Source organism: Solanum lycopersicum, chromosome 9, assembly GCF_036512215.1.
Source record: "Solanum lycopersicum chromosome 9, SLM_r2.1".
NCBI classification, from domain to species: domain Eukaryota; kingdom Viridiplantae; phylum Streptophyta; class Magnoliopsida; order Solanales; family Solanaceae; genus Solanum; species Solanum lycopersicum.
In genome coordinates, this window is record NC_090808.1 from 3,604,445 (window position 1) to 3,628,919 (window position 24,475).

General features: G+C 32.7%; 3 protein-coding genes across 4 annotated transcripts; all 3 read left to right on the plus strand.

Annotated features, from left to right (window-relative positions):
• Window positions 1–1,289: 1,289 nt before the first annotated feature.
• Window positions 1,290–3,045, plus strand: LOC138338235 (cytochrome P450 94C1-like). Its single transcript, XM_069289009.1, has one exon. It carries the CDS (start codon window positions 1,323–1,325, stop codon window positions 2,811–2,813), a length of 1,491 nt encoding a protein of 496 aa, XP_069145110.1. The 5' UTR covers window positions 1,290–1,322; the 3' UTR covers window positions 2,814–3,045.
• Window positions 3,046–4,292: 1,247 nt separating this feature from the next.
• On the plus strand, window positions 4,293–16,045 carry LOC101256910 (uncharacterized). 2 transcript variants are annotated; one of them, XM_026032743.2, is made up of 15 exons: window positions 4,293–4,700; window positions 4,911–5,037; window positions 5,137–5,177; window positions 6,278–6,371; window positions 7,102–8,093; window positions 9,816–9,947; window positions 10,556–10,628; window positions 10,949–10,988; window positions 11,211–11,298; window positions 11,680–11,745; window positions 12,988–13,068; window positions 13,153–13,325; window positions 13,761–13,807; window positions 15,104–15,323; window positions 15,428–16,045. In XM_026032743.2, the coding sequence occupies exons 1-15, from the start codon at window positions 4,411–4,413 to the stop codon at window positions 15,694–15,696; spliced, it is 2,733 nt and encodes a 910-aa protein (XP_025888528.1). In that variant the 5' UTR covers window positions 4,293–4,410; the 3' UTR covers window positions 15,697–16,045. The 2 variants fall into 2 exon arrangements, with proteins under 2 accessions (XP_025888528.1, XP_004246523.1); XM_004246475.5 differs by having other exon boundaries at window positions 4,295–4,700; window positions 11,226–11,298.
• A 930-nt stretch (window positions 16,046–16,975) lies between these two features.
• Window positions 16,976–17,765, plus strand: LOC101256619 (ubiquitin-conjugating enzyme E2 7). Its single transcript, XM_004246474.5, has one exon. The coding sequence runs from the start codon at window positions 17,039–17,041 to the stop codon at window positions 17,540–17,542; it is 504 nt and encodes a 167-aa protein (XP_004246522.1). The 5' UTR covers window positions 16,976–17,038; the 3' UTR covers window positions 17,543–17,765.
• The last annotated feature ends 6,710 nt before the right edge of the window (window positions 17,766–24,475 follow it).

Genomic DNA, 24,475 nt, shown 5'->3' on the forward strand with positions numbered 1-24,475 from the left:
GTATCAAATACATAACTATAAATCAAGTTTATACCGATTTAGATTTGAAATAATTGAAATTATGTATCAACAATAACATTTGTATCAGATATATTATAAACAAATAAAATTATAGTGTGTATCTGATAGAGGTGGAGTGATAAAAAAAAGGACTTTTGCATTTAATTCAATTGGTAGGAAATTCATAAAAAAATTATACGATCTTAACTCGGGTAATTACATAATTTTTTTCCTAATAAAAATTTAAACAAAAAATACTTCTTCTTTTAATATAACAGACCTTATATAACGCGAACTCAAATTGATTAATAATTCAAAGAAAATATTAATATTAAATAAGGAATGAAAGATAATAAATTAAAATTTCTCACGAATAATTTCAATTCACGTGAGTGAGATAATTAAAAAGTTCAAACAACATAAATTATTTATTAATAATTTTACGCTTTCCATTTTAGCAAATCAAGAATTATTATGATCTTATATGTCAGGAATTTTATTTGCTACTTTCCGTACTGAACTTCACGTATAATCAAGTCATCATATAAATTAAAACGCAGAGAATATATTTTGTTAGAAAATGACAAGGAAAAAATGAAGCACATATACCTAGCTAGAAAATATAAATAATAGTACTTTTTTTAGGTTATATTATTGATCAAGGAACATGATAATATGCCCCATCAATAATAAATAGCATTTGCTGAGTGTACTGCCTAATATTTTTCTAAAAATAAAATGAAGAATAATACCACGTGCTTCCCTTAGTAATTTATTCAAAATAAAAAAAAAGATTGCATTAAAAATATTTAAGATTTAATTTATATATACCAATCGTAAACAAACTTTTGCAATATTATTAATGCATATTAATAAATGTATCTTATTTTTCATGTTACCGATCATCTTATTATCATAAATGATTATTTATATTTATTTTTCAGGTAATAAGATATACGACCGATAATTTATTTCTTCTTTTGATGAGAGAGGTGTATTTTTTTAATTTTATTTCCTATTCTATTATTGTATACGTAAAGAATAGTAGGTGAAGAACTTGAATATAACTCTTGGTCGACGTGTCTGCTTTTAATATTTGAGGATATTTTAATTATTTTTTGTAATTTATTTGTCATATTTTATTTATATTTTTATATATTTAAAAAATACATTTAAAAAATTATTATAATTAACAACTTAAATATTTAAAAGATATACGTGATTGAAAGAAAAAAAAAGTATTGTTGGTAATTACTATAATATTGATCACTCATTATATAAGTCTCTCCTTTCTTCTCCAATATTTTGTATTATCATCATCCATGGCCTCTACTACTAATTTCTTTATTATTCTTCTCTTTATAATCTCTCTTTCCTTCTTCTTATTTCTCCTTTGTTATTTTGTTAGACTAAAGTTTTTATGCAAATGTGAAATTTGTCAATGTTACATGACATCAAGTTGGTACCCTCAATTCACTAATTTGTGTGATTGGTATACTCATCTTCTTAAAAAATCCCCTACTAGAACCATACACATCCATGTTCTTGGTAACACCATCACCGCGAACCCTAAAAATGTCGAATACATGCTCAAAACAAGATTTGATAATTTTCCAAAAGGGAAGAATTTCTCAACAATCTTAGGTGATTTTCTTGGTAAAGGTATCTTCAATGTGGATGGAGATTTATGGAGATTTCAAAGGAAAATGGCTAGTCTTGAACTTCGACGAAATTCAATAAAATCATTTGCATTTGACGTAATGAACAATGAAATCCAAAATAGACTTATCCCATTATTAGCTTGTGTTGCTAATAACAAAGATGAGATTGTTTTGGATTTACAAGATGTTTTTAGAAGATTTTCTTTTGATAGTATTTGTAGATTTTCCTTTGGATTAGATCCAAAGTGTTTAGAATTATCACTTCCAATTTCACAATTTGCTATTTCCTTTGACTTAGCATCACAATTATCAGCTCAAAGAGCTATGCATGTGTCTCCAATTGTATGGAAAATCAAGAGATTTTTCAACATAGGAAGTGAAAGGAAGTTGAAAAAAGCAATCAAATTGATCAACATACTAGCACAAGAAGTGATAACACAACGTCGAAAATTAGGGTTTTCAAATCATAAGGATCTTCTATCAAGATTCATGCAAGGGGATATTGTCAATGAGACATACTTAAGAGATATTGTCATTAGTTTTCTCTTAGCTGGAAGAGACACTGTGGCATCCGCATCAACAAGCTTGTTTTGGCTACTCGCGGAGAATCCACGAGTAGTTGAGAGGATTAGAGAAGAAGCAAATGAAGTTCTTGGACTAAATCAAGAACTTACAAGTTGTGAACAATTGAGAGAACTTCATTATTTGCAAGCATGTGTTTATGAGAGTATGAGACTTTGTCCTCCAATACAATTTGACTCTAAGTTTTGTTTGGATGATGATTTTTTACCTGATGGGACTTTTGTTAAAAAGGGAACTAGGGTTACTTATCATCCTTATGCTATGGGAAGAATGGAAGAATTATGGGGTGTCGATTGTTTAGAATTCAAGCCAGAGAGATGGATTAATAAAGACGGTGTTTTTATCGACGAAAATCCTTTTAAGTATCCAGTTTTTCAAGCTGGGGTTAGGGTTTGCTTGGGTAAAGAAATGTCTCTTGTTGAACTTAAAAGTATGACTCTTTCATTCCTCCGACGATTTCACGTCGAATTAGCTCATCCATCCCATCACATTCCTCGATTCTCTCCTGGCCTAACCGCCTCGTTTCGTGGCGGTTTGCCAGTATTTGTGAGAGAAATTAATAGTACTTAATCTTGAAATTAAACATGTTTTTGCTTGTGGACAAATGTAAGTTTTTTTTGTTTTTTTTTAATTATTGTACCTTTCATATAATGAAGGGCATAATATTTTTCCCCTTTTGGCTAGTATTGGCTTTTTATGGGATGACATTATTATCAATTTCATAAAATGTGGTTCTACTATTTTTATGTAATTTTTATTCCTTTCACTATTATATAAAATATCTACATAATTAGTGTATAAACTCAGTTTGATTAGCACATTTAAATAATTTTATAATTTCTCTGTAGAGATTCAATCTGCACGAGAATACTTTTTCGTAAGCTATTTATAATTTAATTAATTAATTAATCATACCACTTGTTAGATTATATTTAGTTGATACGAAAGCACACATCAACATATTAAGTTAGCATTTAAACGTAGATTTTGAGAGTACATTTTAAAATTTATTTTCGAATATTTATTAGACAAGAAAAAAACCACTTTCACTTGCAAAATTTCATTTTTTTCTCAAATAAAATAAATATTTAAATAGAAGTTCAAAAACTCAATTTTCTAGTTTATTATCTATGACCAAAACTGAAGTGAGCAAAGTTTGTGATTTGATAGCCAATTACATCCTGAAGGCCCAACTTAGATATTAGACCATTTAATAACATAATAAATTATCACGTTTGTATATCGACAAACGAAATATACAAATGACTTTTTAAATATTCGCAAGTGAAATATACAAATCACAATTTTAATTTGTGTATTTTTATCATGTTTTTATATCGACAAACGAAATATACAAATGGCGTTTTAAATATTTGCAAGTGAAATATACAAATCACAATTTCAATTTGTGTATTTTTATCATGTTTGCATATCGACAAACGAAATATACAAATGACGTTTTAAATATTCGCAAGTGAAATATACAAATCACAATTTCAATTTGTGTATTTTTATCATGTTTGTATATCTGCAGGTCAAATATACAAACGACAAACGAAATATACAAACCGCAACCTCGATAATAAAAATAATTATAGTTATGAAGCATAGTTACCAAAACTTTAACCATAGAGCTTGTAATAATTATTATGTTTGCTATTTCTGAAATCGTATGTATATTCATTTATTTATTTTTGACTAAATTTGTAAACTAATTTTTTGTTGGTATTTCAACGATGTATATTTGAATCGGAGACCAACTAAATGTCCATTTAAATTAACTTATTTTAGGCGTTTTAAAGTCAAAATAATTTTTAAATAATTTTAAAGTGTTCGATTAAAATTAAAAAGAGTTTATAATATTTAAATAAAATCAAAATAATAAAAATAAATCAAAAATCATACTATGTTATATAAGTCATAACTCAAAAATCGATGTAAACATACTCTAAGTTTCCTACGTTGAATACTCCGACAAATAAAGACGATACCCAAAAAGGACTCGAACTCGAGACCTAATAAAATATATAAATTCTCAACTCTATTGCTTTGTTACATATTCAACAAAACGAGGGTTCGATCCCCAGCAGCCAAAAAGAAGAATTCCCCAAAAATCCGACGCCGATTTTCTGGCGCGCGCTATTTTGTACCAAAATCAACAACAGTCATGGAAACCGGCGACGATTTTTCAGTCGCCGCCGAATTGAAGCGGTGTAAGCAGAAGAGAAAATCACAACCAAAATCCAACAACATTGTTCCTGAATCTCCCGCCACCGCGCCGGCAAAAGTCGCCGGCGGTGAGTTTTCGTCCGGAATTCCAGTCTCATTGTTCGATTATTCAGTAGAGAATCACTTTAAAGCAGTTGATATAATTTCTAAGCTCACCGGTGTACCAGACATTGACGATACTGATCGAACTGAACTTAATCGCTTAGCTTCCTCAATCACATTCTTAACGTAAGTTGAAAAATAAAATTTATTTGAATTACTCAAACTGCATGAATTTATTTGTGATGTGGAAATTTATTAGTTTCATGTAATTTTAAAGCTGAGATTAGTAGCTTAGCTTCCTACATTATCTAATGTAAGTCGAAAAATTGTTTTTTTTCCTGCTAATATATGCTGAATTTGAATTTTTTTTGATGTAAATTATGTCGAGACATGCAGAGAATGGAGATTTCTCAAGTACAAAACAAGAGAAGTTAAATTTGCTTGTGAGAACGAGAGTTCAAAAGGAAAAGATGTGATTGGTGAAATAAGTTTGCCTCAATTCTCTTCTGCCGAAGTTCCAAAGGTACATTTATTTGATACTTAGCTGAATTTTGATGTTTATTGTTTTTTCTGGACTTGGAAGTTGGAACTAGTTCTGATGAGAAAAGCTGATTTGTTGCAGAAGCAGTTGGTGAATGAGCAGCCAGTACCCGAAAAATCGAGGTAGGCAAAGTTGTCATTTTATTTTGTAAATATTTACATGAGATGAGTTTAAATGGAGTAATGTGGTGTGTCCTAGGGGTCAACAAAAGTAGTTTGAGCACCATGAGGTCTTAGGTTCAATTTCTAGCCGAGACAAAAACATCTTTCCATGTATTCTAGTCTTGATGGACACGGTGAAAGAGCAAGTTATGTCCGTGAATATAGTCAGATGTTCATTTTCACCGTTCAATGTGGCGCTTTTATTCTACATTGTTATTTCATCAGTCGATAAAAAGTTATGACTGTGTTCACTGATGTACTCTTTTATGTACCTTCTTGGTACTTCCCAATTAAATCTTTACCTTTCTTATGAAAAAAGGCATGATCTTGGTAAAGAATTACGTAGCCTCCAATTAATGGGAAGTAGGCTTATGCATCCCACCTCTCTAAAGCTTTCTTTCTTTTCTATGTTTTACCAATGGTGACTTTTTCTAGTGACCATTTTGGCCACTACTTGTGGAACCATGCCTCTTCTGGTGACAATTTTGTCGGCTAAACTTTCTTTCCAATAGTTGTTTCAGAAGCACCTCCTCTTTAATCTGCAATTCTATCCATTGTTTCAGTGCCTTTCTCATCCAAAAAATCCCTTCTTTTAACCAACAAATTTCAGATCACTGTTACAGAAGTCTGAAACATTATCTTGCAATACTGTTTCAGATCACATGATGCTCTGCGGTATGGTCCTAGAAATTGGCTTCAAGCTCTTGTCTATCTTCTGATTTTCCAGCTACTTGATTCACATAAAAGCAATGTGTCATCAACATATAGTGTGGGAGATTGACAACTTGTTAATCCAGAATCTTTTATCCAGAAGTCTTCTTCTCTCCTTGTTTTATAGTACTAGAGTTGTTTATTAAATCTCTTTTCTGAACATTGAGTTTTTGTAACTGTTTTTCCCTTTCATGCTTTTTCTCATAATTGTTGTGTTACAGATAGTGCTTATGATATCTTAAATATTTTGGACTAGACTCTGCTGGGCTGTTGGTTACACACTGATCAATTTATTTATAGATTTGTTTGCAAAATAATTTAGTCTGGTGTCTATACTGTATCTTTTGCAGCAAAGATTTTGTGATGTATGTTGGAGGTCTAGCATGGGGGATGGACTGGTGTCCCCAAGCTCATGAAAATAGGGATGCTCCTATGAAAAGTGAGGTACTGCTCTTATGAATCTACTTCTTGATCCTTTGTTTATTCTCCTCAAAAGAAAAAAAAAGAAAAAAATCAATGATGTCAAATGGACAAGTCTGTCTCATCTCCATTTCCTTTTCCTTGTACCTTCTCTTCTGTTCTAGAGAGCATATTAATTGATGAACTGTATATTGAAATTTGTCATAAAAAAATTGACTATTCTGAGCAGATATTCAGCATTCATTATTGTTTATTTGAGATGCAGTTGGTTACCACAGAGAATGAGAGCTAATCTTGGTTTGTCATGAAACATATTAAGGTAACTATGTAAGACAAAATCTGGCTAAAGAGTGGGACAAAGTACTGATAGGTCTTATCGTCGAGTTACAGTAGCAGAGGGGAATTTTGCTTGATTCGTCCCTGAACTGTTTGATTCTTCCTCTCTTCAATTGCTTTAAAAAGCTAATGAAATGCTGCTGTTTTCGGTGTGTCATGTAATACGATGGCTTACTCATTAAAAGTTATTATGTCTTGAGCAGTATAAATGGCCCAATGGAATCAACTTAATCAGTCAAATGTAACTATTTTGGTGTTTATAACTTTTACTCATTATGTACTGAGTGTCTCATGTTGATTTTACTTGATCAAGAAAGGTCATGTCTTTATCTTTTTTTTTCTTTAAACAAATTAAATCAAGCACACTTACTCAGATATGATTCATATTGATTTCTTACTTTTTCAATTGATTCTGTAGTTTGTCGCAATTGCTCCTCATCCTCCTGATTCATCATATCACAAGACTGATGCCTCACTTACAGGCAGAGGTGTAATTCAGATATGGTGCCTGCCAGATCTCATTCAAAAAGATATAATTGTGAAAGAAGATTATTTTGCTCAGGTTAACAAAAAACCGTATAGAAATTTGACAAGAAGTGAAGCAGGTACGGGAGAAGTATCTGGACCTCAAAAACCAAGAGGAAGACCAAAAAAGAACCCTGGTAAAGCAGTCCAGGCAAAAGCATCTAGACCACAAAATCCAAGAGGAAGACCGAGAAAGAAGCCTGTTACTGAATCTTTAGGTGATAGAGATAGTGAAGACCACAGTTTACAACCTCTTGCTATAGAGTGGTCGCTGCAATCAACAGAACTTTCTGTAGATTTGTCTTGTGGAAATATGAATAAAGCCCAAGTAGATATTGGGCTGAGTCAAGAAAGATGTATTAATGCGGCATCTCTAGATTCTCCGTTAACTGGAGTGAGAAACAAGGCAACATTGAAAGGACAAACTGAGAAATCTGGTGTGATTCCGCTAACACAAGATGTTGCTGAAGAGTCTCCAGCTGTGAGTTCCCAGGCATATACTAGCAATCGTCTTGTATCAGCAGGGTCCAGTGAGAGTGGTGCCTCCACAAAGAGAAGAAAAAAAGAAAAAGAAGGAATGGAAAACCAAACTCATAATCCTACCTTCCCCTTGCCAATGCTAACACAAGAAATGCATGAAGAATCTCCCAACATGTCCCAATCACCTGAGAGCCATGGCATTCATTCCTCACGGCTTGATGAGAATGGTTCTGATGTACTGCAGGACATACCAACCGATGTTTCTCTACCTAGAATGGTGCTGTGTTTAGCTCACAATGGAAAAATAGCTCGGGATATTAAATGGAGGCCTTCAAATCACTATGATGTCTCCAGACACAGAATGGGTTATCTTGCTGTGATACTGGGAAATGGAACTTTAGAAGTGTAAGTTCTCCCTTTGAGTTTTCTCTCTTATATATAACTTTCATGGGAAATCTATTTTTCTCTGGATTCCTGATGGGATTTAGAACAGAATGAATCCACATGATGCAATTGGTTTGTCAGTAACACCTTAGTTTTGAAATTGGAAATATCTAAGGCCACTGATTTTATAACCTATTAAGAGCTTCAATGATGACAGTGAAGCACAATGGAGCTGTGAATGTGAATTAAACTAAACCCATTCCAAGTGCCATTTTGAATCATTTCCTTTGTTACGCAGGTTATGGAAACCAACAAAGACATAACACATGAAAGTTTTCTGTTTTCCTTTCCTCCACTCTACAAGGCATATATATGGACCCCTGCTGAATTTCTAGAGATCAGAAAGGAAAAAAGCTTTGTAGATGCACTTCAAAAGAAAAAATCTGAAAATGATGTTCTCTTCTTTGCCTCCCTTTGTAAATACTTCTAGCTGAATTGTCAGTGCTTGGCGCTTTCTGCTTTGCACCTCCTAATCTGAACATCAGAGTGCAACTTGATATTTATATCAAATTTAATACGGAGAAAATATCTGGTTTGATGTTATCCAAATACATACTGAACTTAAAATGTTTGGCTTAGTTTACTATAAAAAATAATTATAATGAGGCTATAAAAGCACCCCTACAAAAAATAAATTAAAAAGATGCTTTAAATGCAGTATCACCTTTAAAGATCTATCACCTAGTATTACATTAAGGTCTCATGTAAAAATACACCTCTTAAATTAGTTTGTAAAACAACCTAACCCAGTTGCTATTAAAACCAATATCCCAGAATACCATCTCCTTATACTGTTGGTAGATGCTCATGGAGCCTCTGAAAAATTAGGTGATCGATTGAGACATTTCCAACCATCTCTTCAGGTCAGTCTCTCTCTTGAACCTTTGTTCATTTAATTTTGAAGTCCTCATCATTCTAATTCTGCTCTTGAGTTCCTTCTTCTTCTCTATTTCTTTTGTGTCACTCAGCCTTGTTCAAATATTCTTGTGTCAAGTTCCTTCCCCATGCCAAAGTGTATAATGCTTTTGTACTCATGAGTTGAGGAGTTTGAGATGTTTCTTTGATCTGCTTCTTACTTTTTCTGTTATTTTTAACACTTCTTGCCAATCTTAGCTTTAGCCATCTGTTTGCAATTTGGAATAATCTGTTAAAGTTCGACAGATCTTCATATAAAACTTGAGTTAACGTCCATGTTGTATGCCGTGATCTTTATATATGGCTGAAAACTTGGAAATTTCACTTTTGATGAATTTCCATAGTTTTGGAGGACGAAAGTAGAATATGGTTCAGTTTTGGAGGACGAAAGTAGAATATGGTAAAGTCATTGACTTTGTAAGCTGCACTAGTCTAGTCCATTTTGATTATTACTTAGACGCATGGATGTTAAACAGCACCAAGAAGGCTCAGCTTGGAGTAATTTCTTAAATGTTTGAAGGCCTTAAAAGTATTGGCCTGAGGAAGTGACTTTGATTCAGTTACACCTCTATCTCCATGAAATGGACCAATTTATTAGTCATAAATGGAAGTATAGTTAGTCATGATTGTTTACATACCTTGTTCTTCCTCATTGTTACTTGTTTTAGTTTTGTACAGCATCTTGCGTCCGCCTTTCTCCCACCATAAATGCCCGATCGTCTATGATTTATGATTAGGCAATCTCATAACCCTTATCATCTAATGCAGGTGGGAGGTTCCTTTTCCTCATACTATTAAAGCTATTTATCCTTCTGTTCAAAAGAAGGGTACTGACCCGCGTTTCCTGAAATTACAACCGGTATTCAGATGTTCAATGCTTAAGGGCTGTGATGGGCAAAGGTAGTTTAGTGCTCAGAATTCAATTGCTTGTACTGTTCAAAATGTTTTTTGCTGTGACATTTACTATGATTTGTACATATGATTTTTAAAGAAGTTTTACTTTCTGCATTTGCGTTCCTTTCTTTATGATTTGTAGACTGAACAATCTTTGTCTTGTTGAAGCTGGGATTATGAGTCATATGGTGAACTAAGATGAGGAAAATTCTTGGAACAGTACCATTCTAATAGGTTTTCATGATTCAGATTAGTGACGGATATGGGGTTGTAGACTTTAAAGTTCACACTTATTCAAGTGTTAAAACTTCACAGTAGACAAGCAGCATCTCTCTGTATTGGTTGAGCATTATGCACTCTTAACTTTGTCATCTTGTATGATATGTGCATAACCATATTTGCTAGTAGTTCCACTCCTTAAGAACTTTATTCTTATAGAACCCATATTGGATATTGGGCATGATAGCTTCTTGACTTTAAATTTGTTTGTATCACAAGTTTAACATTTTCCTTAGGGTGCAACTTGTTTATTACTGATAAGCTTATTCTTTTTCTACATGATCTCTCAATCTCTCTTAAAGTAACCTCTCTTGTTGTTTCTATCTCTCTTGTAGCATTCCGTTAACAGTGGAGTGGTCTGCGTCACCTCTGCATGATATGATTCTCTGTGGATGTCATGATGGAGTGGTACTGGCTCTAATTTAATTTTCTTCTCGTTTTCCTTTGTTTTTTCAAAATAGTCCTACCGGCAATGGTTAATTCAGTAGCATCCCTGAACCCAAGTACCTGTTTCAAATGTTAATTGTTAGAGTCTGTTTGTCCGACATGTCTTAAACTTATCTGAAACACTTGAAGCCATGCTGCTGCAAAACATAACAATCTCATTATATCTCTAATCAATATCCTGTTCATGTGAAATGCATTTTGAGTACTTACAAAAGGTTGAGAGTGAGTCTGCTAGACTTTTACTATTTAGCATTGTAAAACTGATAGGTGCTTTTGGATAGGTTGCCTTGTGGAAATTTTCAGCCAATAATTCATCTAAAGGTATTAATTAACTTCTGTATTGTGCTTTTCTTTGGTTTCATGAGTTTCAACTTAGTGAGGGGGCAATTTTGTTTGCTTAATCCTCTTTTAACTTGTTCTAATTATGCAACATAACTTGAATGCTGTTTCGTTTTTGAAGTTTGAGTCACATCCTTCTTCACGAAAGACTTCTCTCAAGTCATATAATAGTGCTTTTTGTACATTTGTGATTTCATGTTACAGTCCTTTTGCCTGCAGACACGAGGCCTTTGCTTTGCTTCAAGGCAGATACAGGTCGTATTCGGGCGCTTTCCTGGGCACCATTGGAAAGGTTTGTTATGCTAAACTTACTAGATGTCATTTCCAAAAGCAATCTATATGGTAACCTAAAATAAAGGCCATGTTGCTTTTAGGTTTTCATAAAGCAGCATTAATTGCATTGTCCTGTAACTGGTACAGTTTGTGTCTACTTAGGTATTGTGGCTTGTAATTTGTTTCAACATAAGTCGGACTACGAAAGTTCTAGGGTGAATCAGCACGAAGGGGATTGTTTTGATGTGTATCTTTCAGTGCCAACTGTTTTTTAATGGTTCAAGAATTTTAGTTTTTTCAACAGTATGATTAACATAGTGAGTATGTAATGACTGTCTAAGCTTCTCTTGTATTTTGTCTAGTTCACTGATTGGCCTACTTGATACAATGTTGTATGCAGTGATTCCGGGAATACAAATATTATCATCGTAGCAGGTGACAAGGGTCTGAAATTTTGGGACTTAAGGTAAGCTTGTTTTGATATGGTTTATGTCCTTTGATAGTCTCTATCGTTATGACTTCTCCTTGCTAATTATACCTTTCTATTTTCATCCTGCTGAAAGAAAAGCAAGAGCAGAAGAGGTACATAATGATTTGAAGTAATCCATACACATTCTTCTGTATTTATTCCCACTCACTGCCCTCTTAGTCTCTTGAGCGCCAATGCTTTTTCAATAAAAGAGTTGCAAGTTTTTTTTTCCTTTTCCGTGATTTATTGTGTGTCCTTTTTCTCTTGACGAGAAATTATGTTTGATTTTGATTAGGTTGTATCTAAGTTGCTCAGACTCTTTACTTTTGGTGCCGCACCCGTGTCGACACGCATGGGTGTGCATGTGGGATCCGATTTTGGGTACTTTGACCAAAATTTATGGGGAAAATCTGGACAGTTTTAATGATTTTTGTAATCAATACAAAAGCTAAGGTGAAATTGAAGAAAATGGAGTACATTCTATGTAGGAATCTATGTCACTCCTTTTCCTTTATTCTCATTCCAAGATTCACTTCATGTTCTCCTCATAATATCTCATATTTAGGTTTTATAACTCTATTTTTAGATATTTTAATTATTTTTAGGCGAATCCCGACACCCGTATTCATACATGGATCCATATCTGCGAATCTCAAAAATTTAAAATTAGATCAAGAAGGATCTGACCTCTGGATCCGCACCCGTATCGGACAACCGCACCCGAGTCCAAGCAACTTAGGTTTGTGTATATGTGTGTGTGTGTGTGTTTAAGCTTTATTCTGCATTATATGTCAAGTCCCAGGGCTCAACATACTTCTGTGAACTATACATAGTGCGGGCTCAAGCAGTATTCTGCAATGGAATATGGCCTGTTTATATTGCTTTGCTGTAGTTTCTGATGAAAACCCATTATTTGGTTATATGCTCGTGCATTGATAATATTTATGGACTGCCGACTGTTTCTTGAAAATTTTTACCCTCAGATTGTGAGGGTATGAAGGGTACTTTCTTGTTCCTTTGCTAAATTGCATCATAAGGCAGACATCGTTACAACTTAGTGGTCAACTCTGCTATACAAAATCTGCAGTTGGATTGATTTTGAAAAGGAACTTTCAAGCAATATTTAGGTTGCAAAGCCCATGCCAGTTGCTTGTTGTATTTGCCTTTATAAATGTGTGTGTGTGGGTATACACATATCTTTTTTCTTTTTCTTAATATCCTACCTTGTATTTCTTACAGGGACCCCTTCCGTCCGTTGCGGGAGTATCATGTAGGCTCGGGAGTTCATATATGCAGTGTGGACTGGTTGCCAGAGCCAAGGTATGAGCATATCCTGCTAATGAATTTGATTTTGATATCTATTTTTCACGTTCATATCTAAATTGAATTTGTTAATGTTCATAGATTTATTGTAATATCATGTGATGATGGGACACTAAAGATCCTTGGCTTGCCGAAGGCTGCATATGATGCACCTGTCACAGGAAACCTTTTAGTTGGAACTAAACAACAGGGATTTCATAGTTTCACTCGGTCTCGACTTGGGATATGGAGTGTGCAAGCTTCTCGAATAACAGGTTTCAACTTTTCAAATATTTATTAATTTTTCCATCTGCAAAGATCTTACTTCTTACATAGATTTAAGTAGTATCAAAGTGAGATGTTCGTCTGTGATCAAATAAGCATTTGCATAATGAGTTTTTGTGGGAAAACAAGGGGTAGCATATACATTATTCATGAGCTTTCTGTTTTCAACTTTTACCTTTTGTTCTGGCTAAGGGGGAATGAGCCGGGGGGTGGGTAGAAGAGAAGGGTATGCAGTCTTAACGCTCTATGCATAGTTGCACAGCTTGGATGGTGACTAAGGATCAGCTTAACTCTAAGGCCTTGGGTGTTGTGGGTGGGCGCGTTGTGCGTCTGGAATACATATTTGATATCGACAGTTAAAGTTTCATTTTCCTTGAATTCTAAACTTATATGCATGCTTGTTTAAACTTTTTTGTGAGCTGTAGGCATGGTTGCATACTGTGGGGTAGATGGTACAGCTGCTCGGTTTCAGGTGTGTACTGTTTAAGATGATTTTTGTTAAAACTGTTCTTTTAATGGTTTTTCCTGCTATATTTTTCTTTGTATTGAGATATTCGGAAGGGTCTGGTTGACATTGTTACTGTGGTCATAGATATCTGGAAAAGGGATAGAGAAGATATACTAAAGAAGTTCATGGTAAAACATAATGAAATCTATACAGTTCCCTTGAGGAGGACATTTTAAAAGATAAATTGTCCATTGACACCGACATCCATGCTTTCAATTAACTTGCCTGGAACGACAATATTTCTCCATGTAGTACCATAATCTGCCTTTTCTTTTTTTCCTTTTTAGTTAAAATTTAACCCCTACAACCCCGTCATGAATCCCTTGTTCTCATTGATATGAGAGTACAGGAACTTTATGATTTAACTGTAAAAGGGTCTGTTAAAGAATTCCGTTTCAATCCCTTGCTGCCTTAGTTCTAACACAAGATGAGACATTGCATCAGTATAACCATGTTCAGAATTTTTTACTTATCAAAGAAGTTCAGGATACTGTATATTTCTAATGTTTTGATTTCCACTGTACCCATCAATAAACATGAAAATGAAAGAAAGATATGGTAAAATCTGATCTTACAAGATACACGTATGCATTCCCTCTTGAATAACAACTGGTCTCCTCTGCAACTTTCAACCACTCGTCCAATTCCCTCTGTATAAGCCACATTTATTGACAAATCCTTTCAGCATCACGAAGTCAACAAGTCTTTCTCTGTTTATTCTCTCTCGCTATATATATATATATACATCACTTTGATTCTTTTCCTTCATGTGATCATATACTCTAAGGGCGCAGCTTTCGTGACATCTTTTAACTCTTCCAGTTTCAAACCCTTGATTTTCACCTCCAAACATCTTAGAAGTTTCTGTATCAAGTTTCTCTTGATATACCTATATTAAAGGTTCCTCTGCTCTTATATTTGAAGAAGTCAAGTCCAAAATGAGAGTCTGCACAATTAATAAAGCACTTCATGAGTATGAAAATGCACGGTGTACGCCCAACATTAGTCTCACATTTTTGTGTAGAATTTTCAAATGCTTCACTCTTTCAATACAATCTGCTAGCTTTAATAGCTGCAGTAGCCATGTTTCTCATTCGGCAGCCTGGTCTCTCGACTATTCAATGTAGCCTCGTACACTCAGTTGTACTTTTCTTTAATGATGATATGCTTGGTGTGATTTCCTTCAAGTATGTATTATTTTAGATGTAAACGGTATGCCTGTCCAATCAGAGACCTTATTCATATTACCATTATATTCAGATGTCTAGCAAAATGTATAATGATCCCTTGAGAACTCGTGCACCACATTTTCTCTGTGGATCATTTTCCGAGGATGAATCAGGTATCAGCGTCGTTACTCCAGTGCCAAATACTCCCTTCCGAATGATCTACTCAGGGAAACAATGGCGTGATGCTATCCCAAGATCTCCTCATGGTCTGGACAAACGAATGATAGAACAATCAGATGAACAACCCCTGGGTAACATATTGCACTGCTCTACTAATTCTCATTTTACCAATTTTGCTAACTCAATAACTCCACGATACTCTTTCTGAGCATGGTTGCGTCTTTTCATCTTGAAGCTCTATGTTATGGCGATGATCCAAACGTTGAAGGAGGATCAGATGATGAGTTAGCATCTCAATCATCCAAAACTAAAACAAAATCCACGAGCAAGAAACCGGAAGCTGCTGAAGAAGAAGCAACACGATTGAGACAGAAATTTGAAAAGTTACCTCCCAAAATTTTGTCGATCCACCGGATAAGATGGAATATGAACAAAGGCAGTGAGAGATGGCTATGTTACGGAGGAGCTGCGGGGCTGGTACGTTGTCAACAGATTGATTTATAAACTGTTTGAGTAACTAACTACAAGGGGAGGAGATGTAGATTGTAAGCTTGTACTAGTATTAGTATTAGTATTAGTATTAAGTTATCCCCTTATGTTGTGTGTATATAAGCAATTTCAAGAGAATTATTTGGAGTTTATTGAGCATTCGATATTCATAAACTCTGAAGGTATGGAGGACACGTATTAGGATTAATCAGTAAGTGGATAGCACAGGATTGTCTTGCTTAGGGTGGTTGGCTTTTGCCATTGTACTAGTGTTCTATAGTAGTTCTTGTTTTCAATAAATAGTAATCCTTTGTTTATGCTTGTTTTCAATAATATATCTTAGTATGTTTGTAATTGATTATCACATTATTTTGTTGTTATTTTTGTTTTCTTTTGGTAGATTTTGTACCCTTTTTTTGTTACTATTTACTATCTTTTCTTTACTCTCCTTCTTCTACACTTGAGTCGAGGTCTTTAGAAAACACATTCTCAATCTCTACGAGGTAATGATAATGTCTATAAACATTTATCCTTTCTGACCTCTTTTCACTGAGTATGTTATTATTGTTATTTATATTAGCAATTTCAAGAGAGAAAATATTCACTCTCAAAAATTGCTTCTACTCCCCTCTTTTGATACTTAAGTTTGGCTGACTTTTCACTTACTCAGACCAACATATAGTTCAAAGATATATAATCACCCTAAATCAATGTACCAACATAAATTGTAAGTGTATAATTGAACGATAAACTCTTAATTTACTAAAAAAAAATCAATTAAAAAATATTATTATCGTAGAAGAACAATATTATAAAAAGAACTAACATAACATAAATCATATTCAAAATAATCGATGGAGTAGTATAAACAATGTTTCTATCACAATTAGTAGTTCTTCAAATTTTCCCAAGTTACAATATTATTACACGATTCATATATGCGACACAAATTTTTTTTTACATCCCTCTAAAAAAAAAAAAAAGAACTTACCGTTCTACAACAAAAAATAATTTAACTAGAAACTACATATTTTAGCTAAGACTTTTTTTTTTTTTGGAATATTCACTATAACGCAACTTAAAATTAACCATAAACACAAATTTGGAAAATTAAGAAATTAATATAATTTCATATAAACTAGGAAATATTTAACCCAATAATTATTTTTCCTTTTTTTTTCAACCTTCCGTCTTCTAGTTATTCACGAACTCCCACTCCTAAATTAATTAAAATAATAATAATTAACACAAAAAGAAAAAGGAAATAAAAGTCCCTATATATACCCCTTATAGAAAAACAATTTCACAAATAGAAAAACTCTTTTCTCTGTAAAAAATAAAAACAAAAATAATAATAATGGCTTCTTCACAAGCCGCTCTTCTCCTCCAAAAACAGCTCAAAGACCTAAACCGTCATCCCGTCGACGGCTTTTCTGCCGGTTTAGTCGACGAGAACAACGTTTTTGAATGGAGTATCTCAATCATCGGTCCACCGGAAACTTTATTCGACGGCGGATTTTTCAACGCTACAATGAGTTTTCCGACGGATTACCCTAACAATCCACCGACGGTGAAATTCACAACGGAGATCTGGCATCCGAATGTTTATTCTGACGGTAGGGTTTGTATATCGATTCTTCATCCACCAGGTGATGATCCGAATCATTATGAGCTAGCGAGTGAGCGGTGGACGCCGGTTCATACGGTGGAGAGCATTATGCTGAGTATAATTTCGATGCTTACCAGTCCGAACGATGAATCGCCGGCGAATGTTGATGCGGCTAAGGAATGGAGGGATAATAGGGCGGAATTTGTGAAGAAGGTGAAGAGATGCGTGAGGAAATCACAAGAGATGTTGTGAGCAAAAACTAAACTTTACTTAACTTGCAAGGAATCGTTTTGTTTTAGGACTATTTTACTCTCTTTTTTTGGTATCTAAATTAACAAAATTGGCTAAATTTTTTTTATGGTTTTTGTTTATTAGATTGTGTTTTGATATTGTTGAATTATAGTTTTGCTTTTTCTGCAATTCTAATTGCTTATTTATTCGAAACTCGAAATGAAATCCTGAATTCGTCTCTAAACAGGGCAAAATCAACTTTTGAATTCGAGTTTTATGTTTGTTGATTCTACATTTAGTTACATTGATGTTTGGTAAATCATGAATGATGCCAAGCATGAGATTATTGTGTTGCTAGATACGTTGAGCTGTGTTGTTTATCTTTGTTGAAATCAACCATTGCTTTGTTTCTTAGAGTCGGATCATTTTGATGTATAGCCAAAAGCCATATCGGGGAAATCATCAACAATGTCATTAGGAAGGCATTGTTTGATCGATCCTCTATTGGATTATGTTATCAACCTCATTGACATCCTCTAGATGTGAGAATGTTGGCAAACTCTATTTCCCTTCTTCTGCAAAAGTGAAAGCTTTTGGAATTATTAGCTTTCGTGATGTTTGTGTTCATCTGATACTTAGGCTATATTAGCATAAACTCGATAAACAGTTTTAGGAATCTGACCATTAGACATTGTAGATGAACAAAGGGCAACCTTACTAGTAGAAAAATCTGCTTCTGATAGATTGATTATCCACTATGATGAATGATTGATCCCTTACCGAGTCCATTAAGCTTGTTCCAATTTAAGATAATCAGCTCATGAGCTTGGTCGTCGAGAGAAAAGAAAGAAGACTTCTATCTCCAAGCTAGCATCTTCAGTTTTAACTTAGACATAACTCCCTTCTTTTTTGGGGTGTTACCTCATCATCTATAACTCAGACTCAGACGTAGCTCCCTTTCTTTTTGTTTTTGGATATCAAATGAAAATACCCAAATTAGTTCTCCGTGAAAAGGGAGTGATCCAAGTTACGACTTTACTCCAATCACTAGCCTGGCTTGGGTATGTTCAACTCCCATAGGCCTGAGAATGAATTCACCGCTCTATGATTGACCGGCGATTATAGAATTTCCCTATGAAATTCATGTCATTTATCATTAGTAAAATAACAATATACTCCAAATAATATGATTAAATTCCATTTTCATCATGACTACACAAATAAGATAAACCTATCACAACCTTATCTTAATTATCAAATTTATCATGTAGACATTCATCTTAATTATATTTCGATCTTTATTTTCTTCCTGTTTGAAATATTTGTATGCTTGTAAAAATGATGTAACCATAGTTGATACATGGAACTGCGTTATATTGGTTACATTAGTTATTATGTATCGTTTTGGAAAACTAAGATGTATTAATTGGATGTTTTTACAGTCAAATCTACCCCACCTCTGATAAATGAGAGGTATTAATTACACACAAACACCCTCCCCTCACCCACCCTATATATATTATCTCCGTCTCATTTTATATGTCGTCATTCAGATTTCAAGAGTTAAATAAGTCTATTTTTTTTCATAGATCTTATAAATATTTTGAATTATTAATTATTGTGATGACTAATAGTGCTTTTTACGTAGTTTACAAATATATAAATTTCATTTCAAAAAAATTGAAGATTTCATGAGCAAATTTACGATCAAACTTAAATTGTTTCTAAAATTGAAGAAGTGTCGTATAAATTGAGATAAAGAGAGCATATGATTTTTTAAGAATATGTTACGGCTGAGCCGATTCCAGGGTGGGCAGGCTGTTAAACAGAAAAGATAACTCTTCCCGAGGCTCCCGCCAACGTCACTGGACAACACAAACGGTCGGTCGTCGTCGGACGTGACATGTCATCATAGCCCTTGAACAATACATACGATCGGTCATCGTTGAACGTGCCTGCACACAATGGTCGGCCGTGGCCTGCCCACATCGGTCGTGGATGATTTTTTATGGGTGCCAAAACCTTGAATAATATTTAAAAAGGAAGAAAGAGAGAGAGTTTTAACTTTGCTACGATAGATTTATATTTTATAGAATTTCTACGGTAAATCTTTACTCACAACCATTTAATAAATACATGGTGTGCCTCACCACATATATGTTTTATCACTGAATGTATATTAGTCACAAATACATAATCTCACTTTAATTTATAAAGTATCACCGTAAATAAGTAAAATTTGATGTAAATACTTGATATAAATATATTTTTATTGTGTTTTTAAGCCCAATCAGGGTAGACATTATAGTTCTTTTTACTATGTCATTGTTATAGACTAACTTAACATTTTTTTTCTTTTTTGAATATTATTGTGATTATGTGACACATACCTACATAATTTATATGGGAGATTTGCCACAAGCTACAACTTTTTTGTTGGATGATCATCATCATAGCCTACTTTCGAGGCTTTTGGAGAATAATAATAAATTAAAAGGCCTTCTTCAAATAATTTATTTTAAAAACAAAAAGAATATTCTAATTTTATTTATTTAGTCATATTATTGATTTTTTATTTCTAATGAGGCAATAGCAAAAGAATCAAAGATATATAGCAATAGAGAGAGCTTTAATCTATCAATTTGATCACTGTGTTTGTTTTAATTTTATAAGCTTGGTGAGACAGTAGTATTGTTACTAAAAAAAAGTTTTATCAATAAACTTTTGAGATTAGAGATTTCTCATCTATAGAAGGGTAACTTTCACATATAGCAAACGAAAAATTCATATATATACGCTATAGCAAACTTTGCATAATTGCGTTCCATAGCAAACATAAAACTGTATAATTTGCTATACATATACAATTGTATAATTCGCTGGCCTAAATTGTATAATTTGCTGGCCTATTTCGCTGCAATTATATAATTTGTTTTGCATACAGTTGAATCAAATTAAAATGTATGTATGTATATTGCATAATTATAAGTGTATAGCAAGAAGATATATGTTTTTCTCGCTTTATACAAAAACAGGAACATAATATATACACTTCTGTTGTATAAAACTAGAGAAAATTGTATTTCACTGCAATTATATAATTCGCAATTGTATAATTCGTTGGCCTTTTTCTCTGCAATATTTGAAGTAAAATGTTTGTAAATTGTATAATTAAGTGTATAACACGAAGATATACATTTTTGCATGTGTATATACAATTTTCTCTCGCTTTATACAAAACAGAAACAGAATTATACATTTTTGTGTATAAAGCGAGAGAGGCGAGCGAGATTTTTGGGAGAGAGACGCTGACAAATTTTATCTAATGTTTGCTATGGAGCACAATTAAATCAAACCCTAGCTATTCCATTTAATTTAGGTTATTAGTTTGCTATTATATACAATTTTCCCTTTATAGAATAAGTATGATAGTTCATGAGATTACAGTAATAACAAGTGAGATTTGCTTTTACCCTTAAAATTTTGTTATAAATTACATTTTTCCAAATCAAAACCTTAAACGAATCGTTTGATAGATATATTTTTTTGATAATTTATCACTTGATAGATTTTTGCTATTTCGTCATGAAATTTTGTCCAACCATAATTTTTTGCAATTTCATCATGAAATTTTGTTCATTCGTAGTTTCAGTTATTTCTTTGTTTTAAAAAAATTCCCTAATTTATCTCTAAATTATAATTCATCGTTTCATAGAACTTTTTTTTAAAAAATAAATTATAATTTAGTTCTATGAAACGATGAATTATAATTTAGTGATAAATTAGGGAATTTTTGTAAACATTTTGAATTGTCAATTATTGTGACTTATATTACTTTTTAAGCATTTTACAAACATATAAATTCCATTTCAAAAAATTTGAAGATTCCATGCGTAAGTTTTCGATCAAATTTAAATTGTTTGACTGTTAAATTTTTTTTAAAAAAATGTCATAGGCATGAGAGAGGATAATAAAAAAAGAGAAACTAACCCATGGTGATCAACAACAAAGCAACAAAGAAAACAGACTTCATCACAATTTTGGCCATTTTTTTTTCACTTTAAAAAAAGAAAATATTATAAAAGTCTTGTTTAGCATTATAATATAATATATAGTTGTAGAGCAATATACAATTGTTTTATTTTTTGGGTTACTGATTTAAATACATTTTACTAATAAAATCAAGACCCTCTTAAGCACACTTTGTTATAAGTTCAAATGATAAAAATAAGTCAAAACTCATCGATAGAAATTTCTAACATATAATTTTTGACTTCCAAGTCAAAAGGTCAAAAATCAATGCAAATCTTATAAACAATTAAAGATTAATCAATGTTCACACTTTGCAACTACGTTTATGTGTCATATTTCATGTTACCAATTGTAAATGATTTAGTAAAAAAGCTAAATGTAACCAAAAAAAATAAATCTACAGTGAAAAAAAGATTAATAAGCTTTTGCATTCAATTGGAAATAGTGATAAATTAATTGACTATTGCCAATCTAACAAAAAATAAACTTTCTTCCCCTTTATAAGGCTACGTATTGCCATCTCCGGTCCACTTTTGAGTTGCAACGATTGATTTTTTTCATTAAAAGCTTCGATTTTTATTAATTGACTATGCCAAGCCTCGATTTCTTGAGAAGAAATACTTAATAATCGACGAATGAAGCTCGTAATAATTTTAATATTAAGTGTAAATTGAGTCTTGTGGGATGACAACTCCATAGCAAAGCATCCACCAACGTTGGAAGGTACACCCCATCATCATGATATAAAAATACATAGTGGGTGGTGCAGTCGCAAACCTTTCACATTATACGCGAAAAAATAAAGGGTAACTTCGAGACCATGAGGTCAAATTCGATAGAAAATTCCTCAATTTACAAAACCATATTGTATAATTTGAAACAATAGTTGCCAATAAAGCACAATTCTTGAGTACTTTGAATTTTGTCAACTCACTTGAAAAATTTTAAGTTGAGGAATTTTATTTCCTCTATACTCAAATGATACCAAATTTGGAGATTCACTCTCAATTATGTGCTTACAATTTGTTGTATCTGATTTTGACAATTCTTAAAGTTGATGCTAACAATCGAGGAAAAGTTATTAAGCAGAGTCTCAAGAATATTTTTATCTAAACGAACGAAGATTTGAGAACCAATTCTCTTAAAGATTTTGATGCCATAATTGTGAAAATAGGTAATGAAATATCATAGTATCCTCCAATGACGAGTTCTTTTGCACCATTCTGAAATGCAATATCAATCCATTTTTCGAAAGGGCAAACTCCATTTAGTTCAAACTTTTCTATCGAAATTTTTTCGTCCCTATATCTCTCCATGATAGTATCCACTATTTTCATATCATCGCGATATGTGAAATTTCAAGTTGAAGTGAGTTAACCAAGCTCGAAACCATGTTTTCGAGACAACACTCATTTGAGTTGCTTCTTTAAAACTAAGAAAACAAAGTATTTTTTCAATGACACAATCAGATAATACGTCCATATATTATTGGGTGATAATAAGGAAAAAAATATATATTACTACCATATTTACTTATTTTACCTTTTGTTTAAAATAATAATTGCTCATATTATTATTTTTAATATTTATATCAAATATTTTAAAAAGTTTAATCAGATATACAAATTCTTAAAATATAAATATATGATATTGAATGATCAATATTAAAATCTAAACTTGGTCCATTAACTATTCAAATAATTATTATTTCCCTTAAATATATGGATCTTATGTTTTATTAGGTTAATAACTCACTAATTTATTCATTTAGTTTTTTTTATCCATCCAAATCTAGTTAATCTTATAGGCTATTATGTAGTCAAACTTGACTCATGAATTTTTTTTTACTAAAAATATATTTCTATATATATTATTTATATATAGTAGTACAAATTAAAAAAGAAAGAAAAGTTTTATTCAGTAATCAAATAGAGATATTAAAATTTTCATGCTTCAGTAAATCACATAACAATGACAACATGTAATCACGTATTATTCAACATCAAAGTACAACAATAAAATTTATCCGCACTTAATTCATGTAAATCAAAAAATATTGAGTGCGAATAAATTTTTATCTCGACATTAATTTTCAGGTTTAACACCATTATTGGGCTCTAAAGTCTTTTCAGATTCTGAATTGGACAAGCAAAAACATTTATGAAAAATACATAATGGAATAAAACAATAAGTACAATCTTTTGCATGATGACATTTTTGCACTTGTGCTTCTACCAATTTACTGGATGTAATATCTGCAACTAAAAATAATTAAACAAATAAAATTATCTGTCACGATCCAAAACGGGCCGCGAGTAGCACCCACACTTATCTTTTTAGGTGAGCGAACCAACAAATCTAAACCCTAACATTTACCAATAGTTCAACTATGAATAACAAAATATAATGCGGAAGATCCGAAACTTATAAATGTAACCAATTAAATAAACTTCTAAAGTTCAGTACCTATTAATCCCAAAAGTCATCACATCAAGAACATCTATCCTCAAATTTCTAAATCTAAGAGTATCTAAGAAGCTAAAAATAGTAAAAAGATGGTCCATGTCCGAACTTTAAGACATCACGACGTGAAAGAGAGAATCCAGCACGAGCTAGGAATAATAGCTCACCCTGAAATCTGATGTGCTGAAGACTGGTTAGAGTTGAGGAAGAGTCGAAGTCGATAACACGCTTGCTGCACTCCACAATTAACAAAGAAGAAAATTACAAGTAGGGGTCAGTACAAGGAACACGTACTGAGTAGGTATCATCGGCCAACTCAAAATAGAAAACAATATATACTGAATAATAATATAAAATCAACCATAATACTTAACAGGTGACAATCAACAAGTATAAGAACCATTGACAACAACACCAAACACACTTATGAGGACTCAAGCCTCCATACCATACTCATTT

Excerpts from the sequence above, each read along its gene's own strand:
- LOC101256619 (XM_004246474.5), top strand. The coding sequence starts at position 17,039 with ATGGCTTCTTCACAAGCCGCTCTTCTCCTCCAAAAACAGCTCAAAGAC.
- LOC138338235 (XM_069289009.1), top strand. The coding sequence starts at position 1,323 with ATGGCCTCTACTACTAATTTCTTTATTATTCTTCTCTTTATAATCTCT.
- LOC101256910 (XM_026032743.2), top strand. The coding sequence starts at position 4,411 with ATGGAAACCGGCGACGATTTTTCAGTCGCCGCCGAATTGAAGCGGTGT. Across the intron at positions 13,326-13,760 it reads GCAAGCTTCTCGAATAACAG|GCATGGTTGCATACTGTGGG; the intron begins GTTTCAACTTTT and ends TGTGAGCTGTAG. Across the intron at positions 15,324-15,427 it reads ATCAGATGAACAACCCCTGG|CTCTATGTTATGGCGATGAT; the intron begins GTAACATATTGC and ends TTCATCTTGAAG.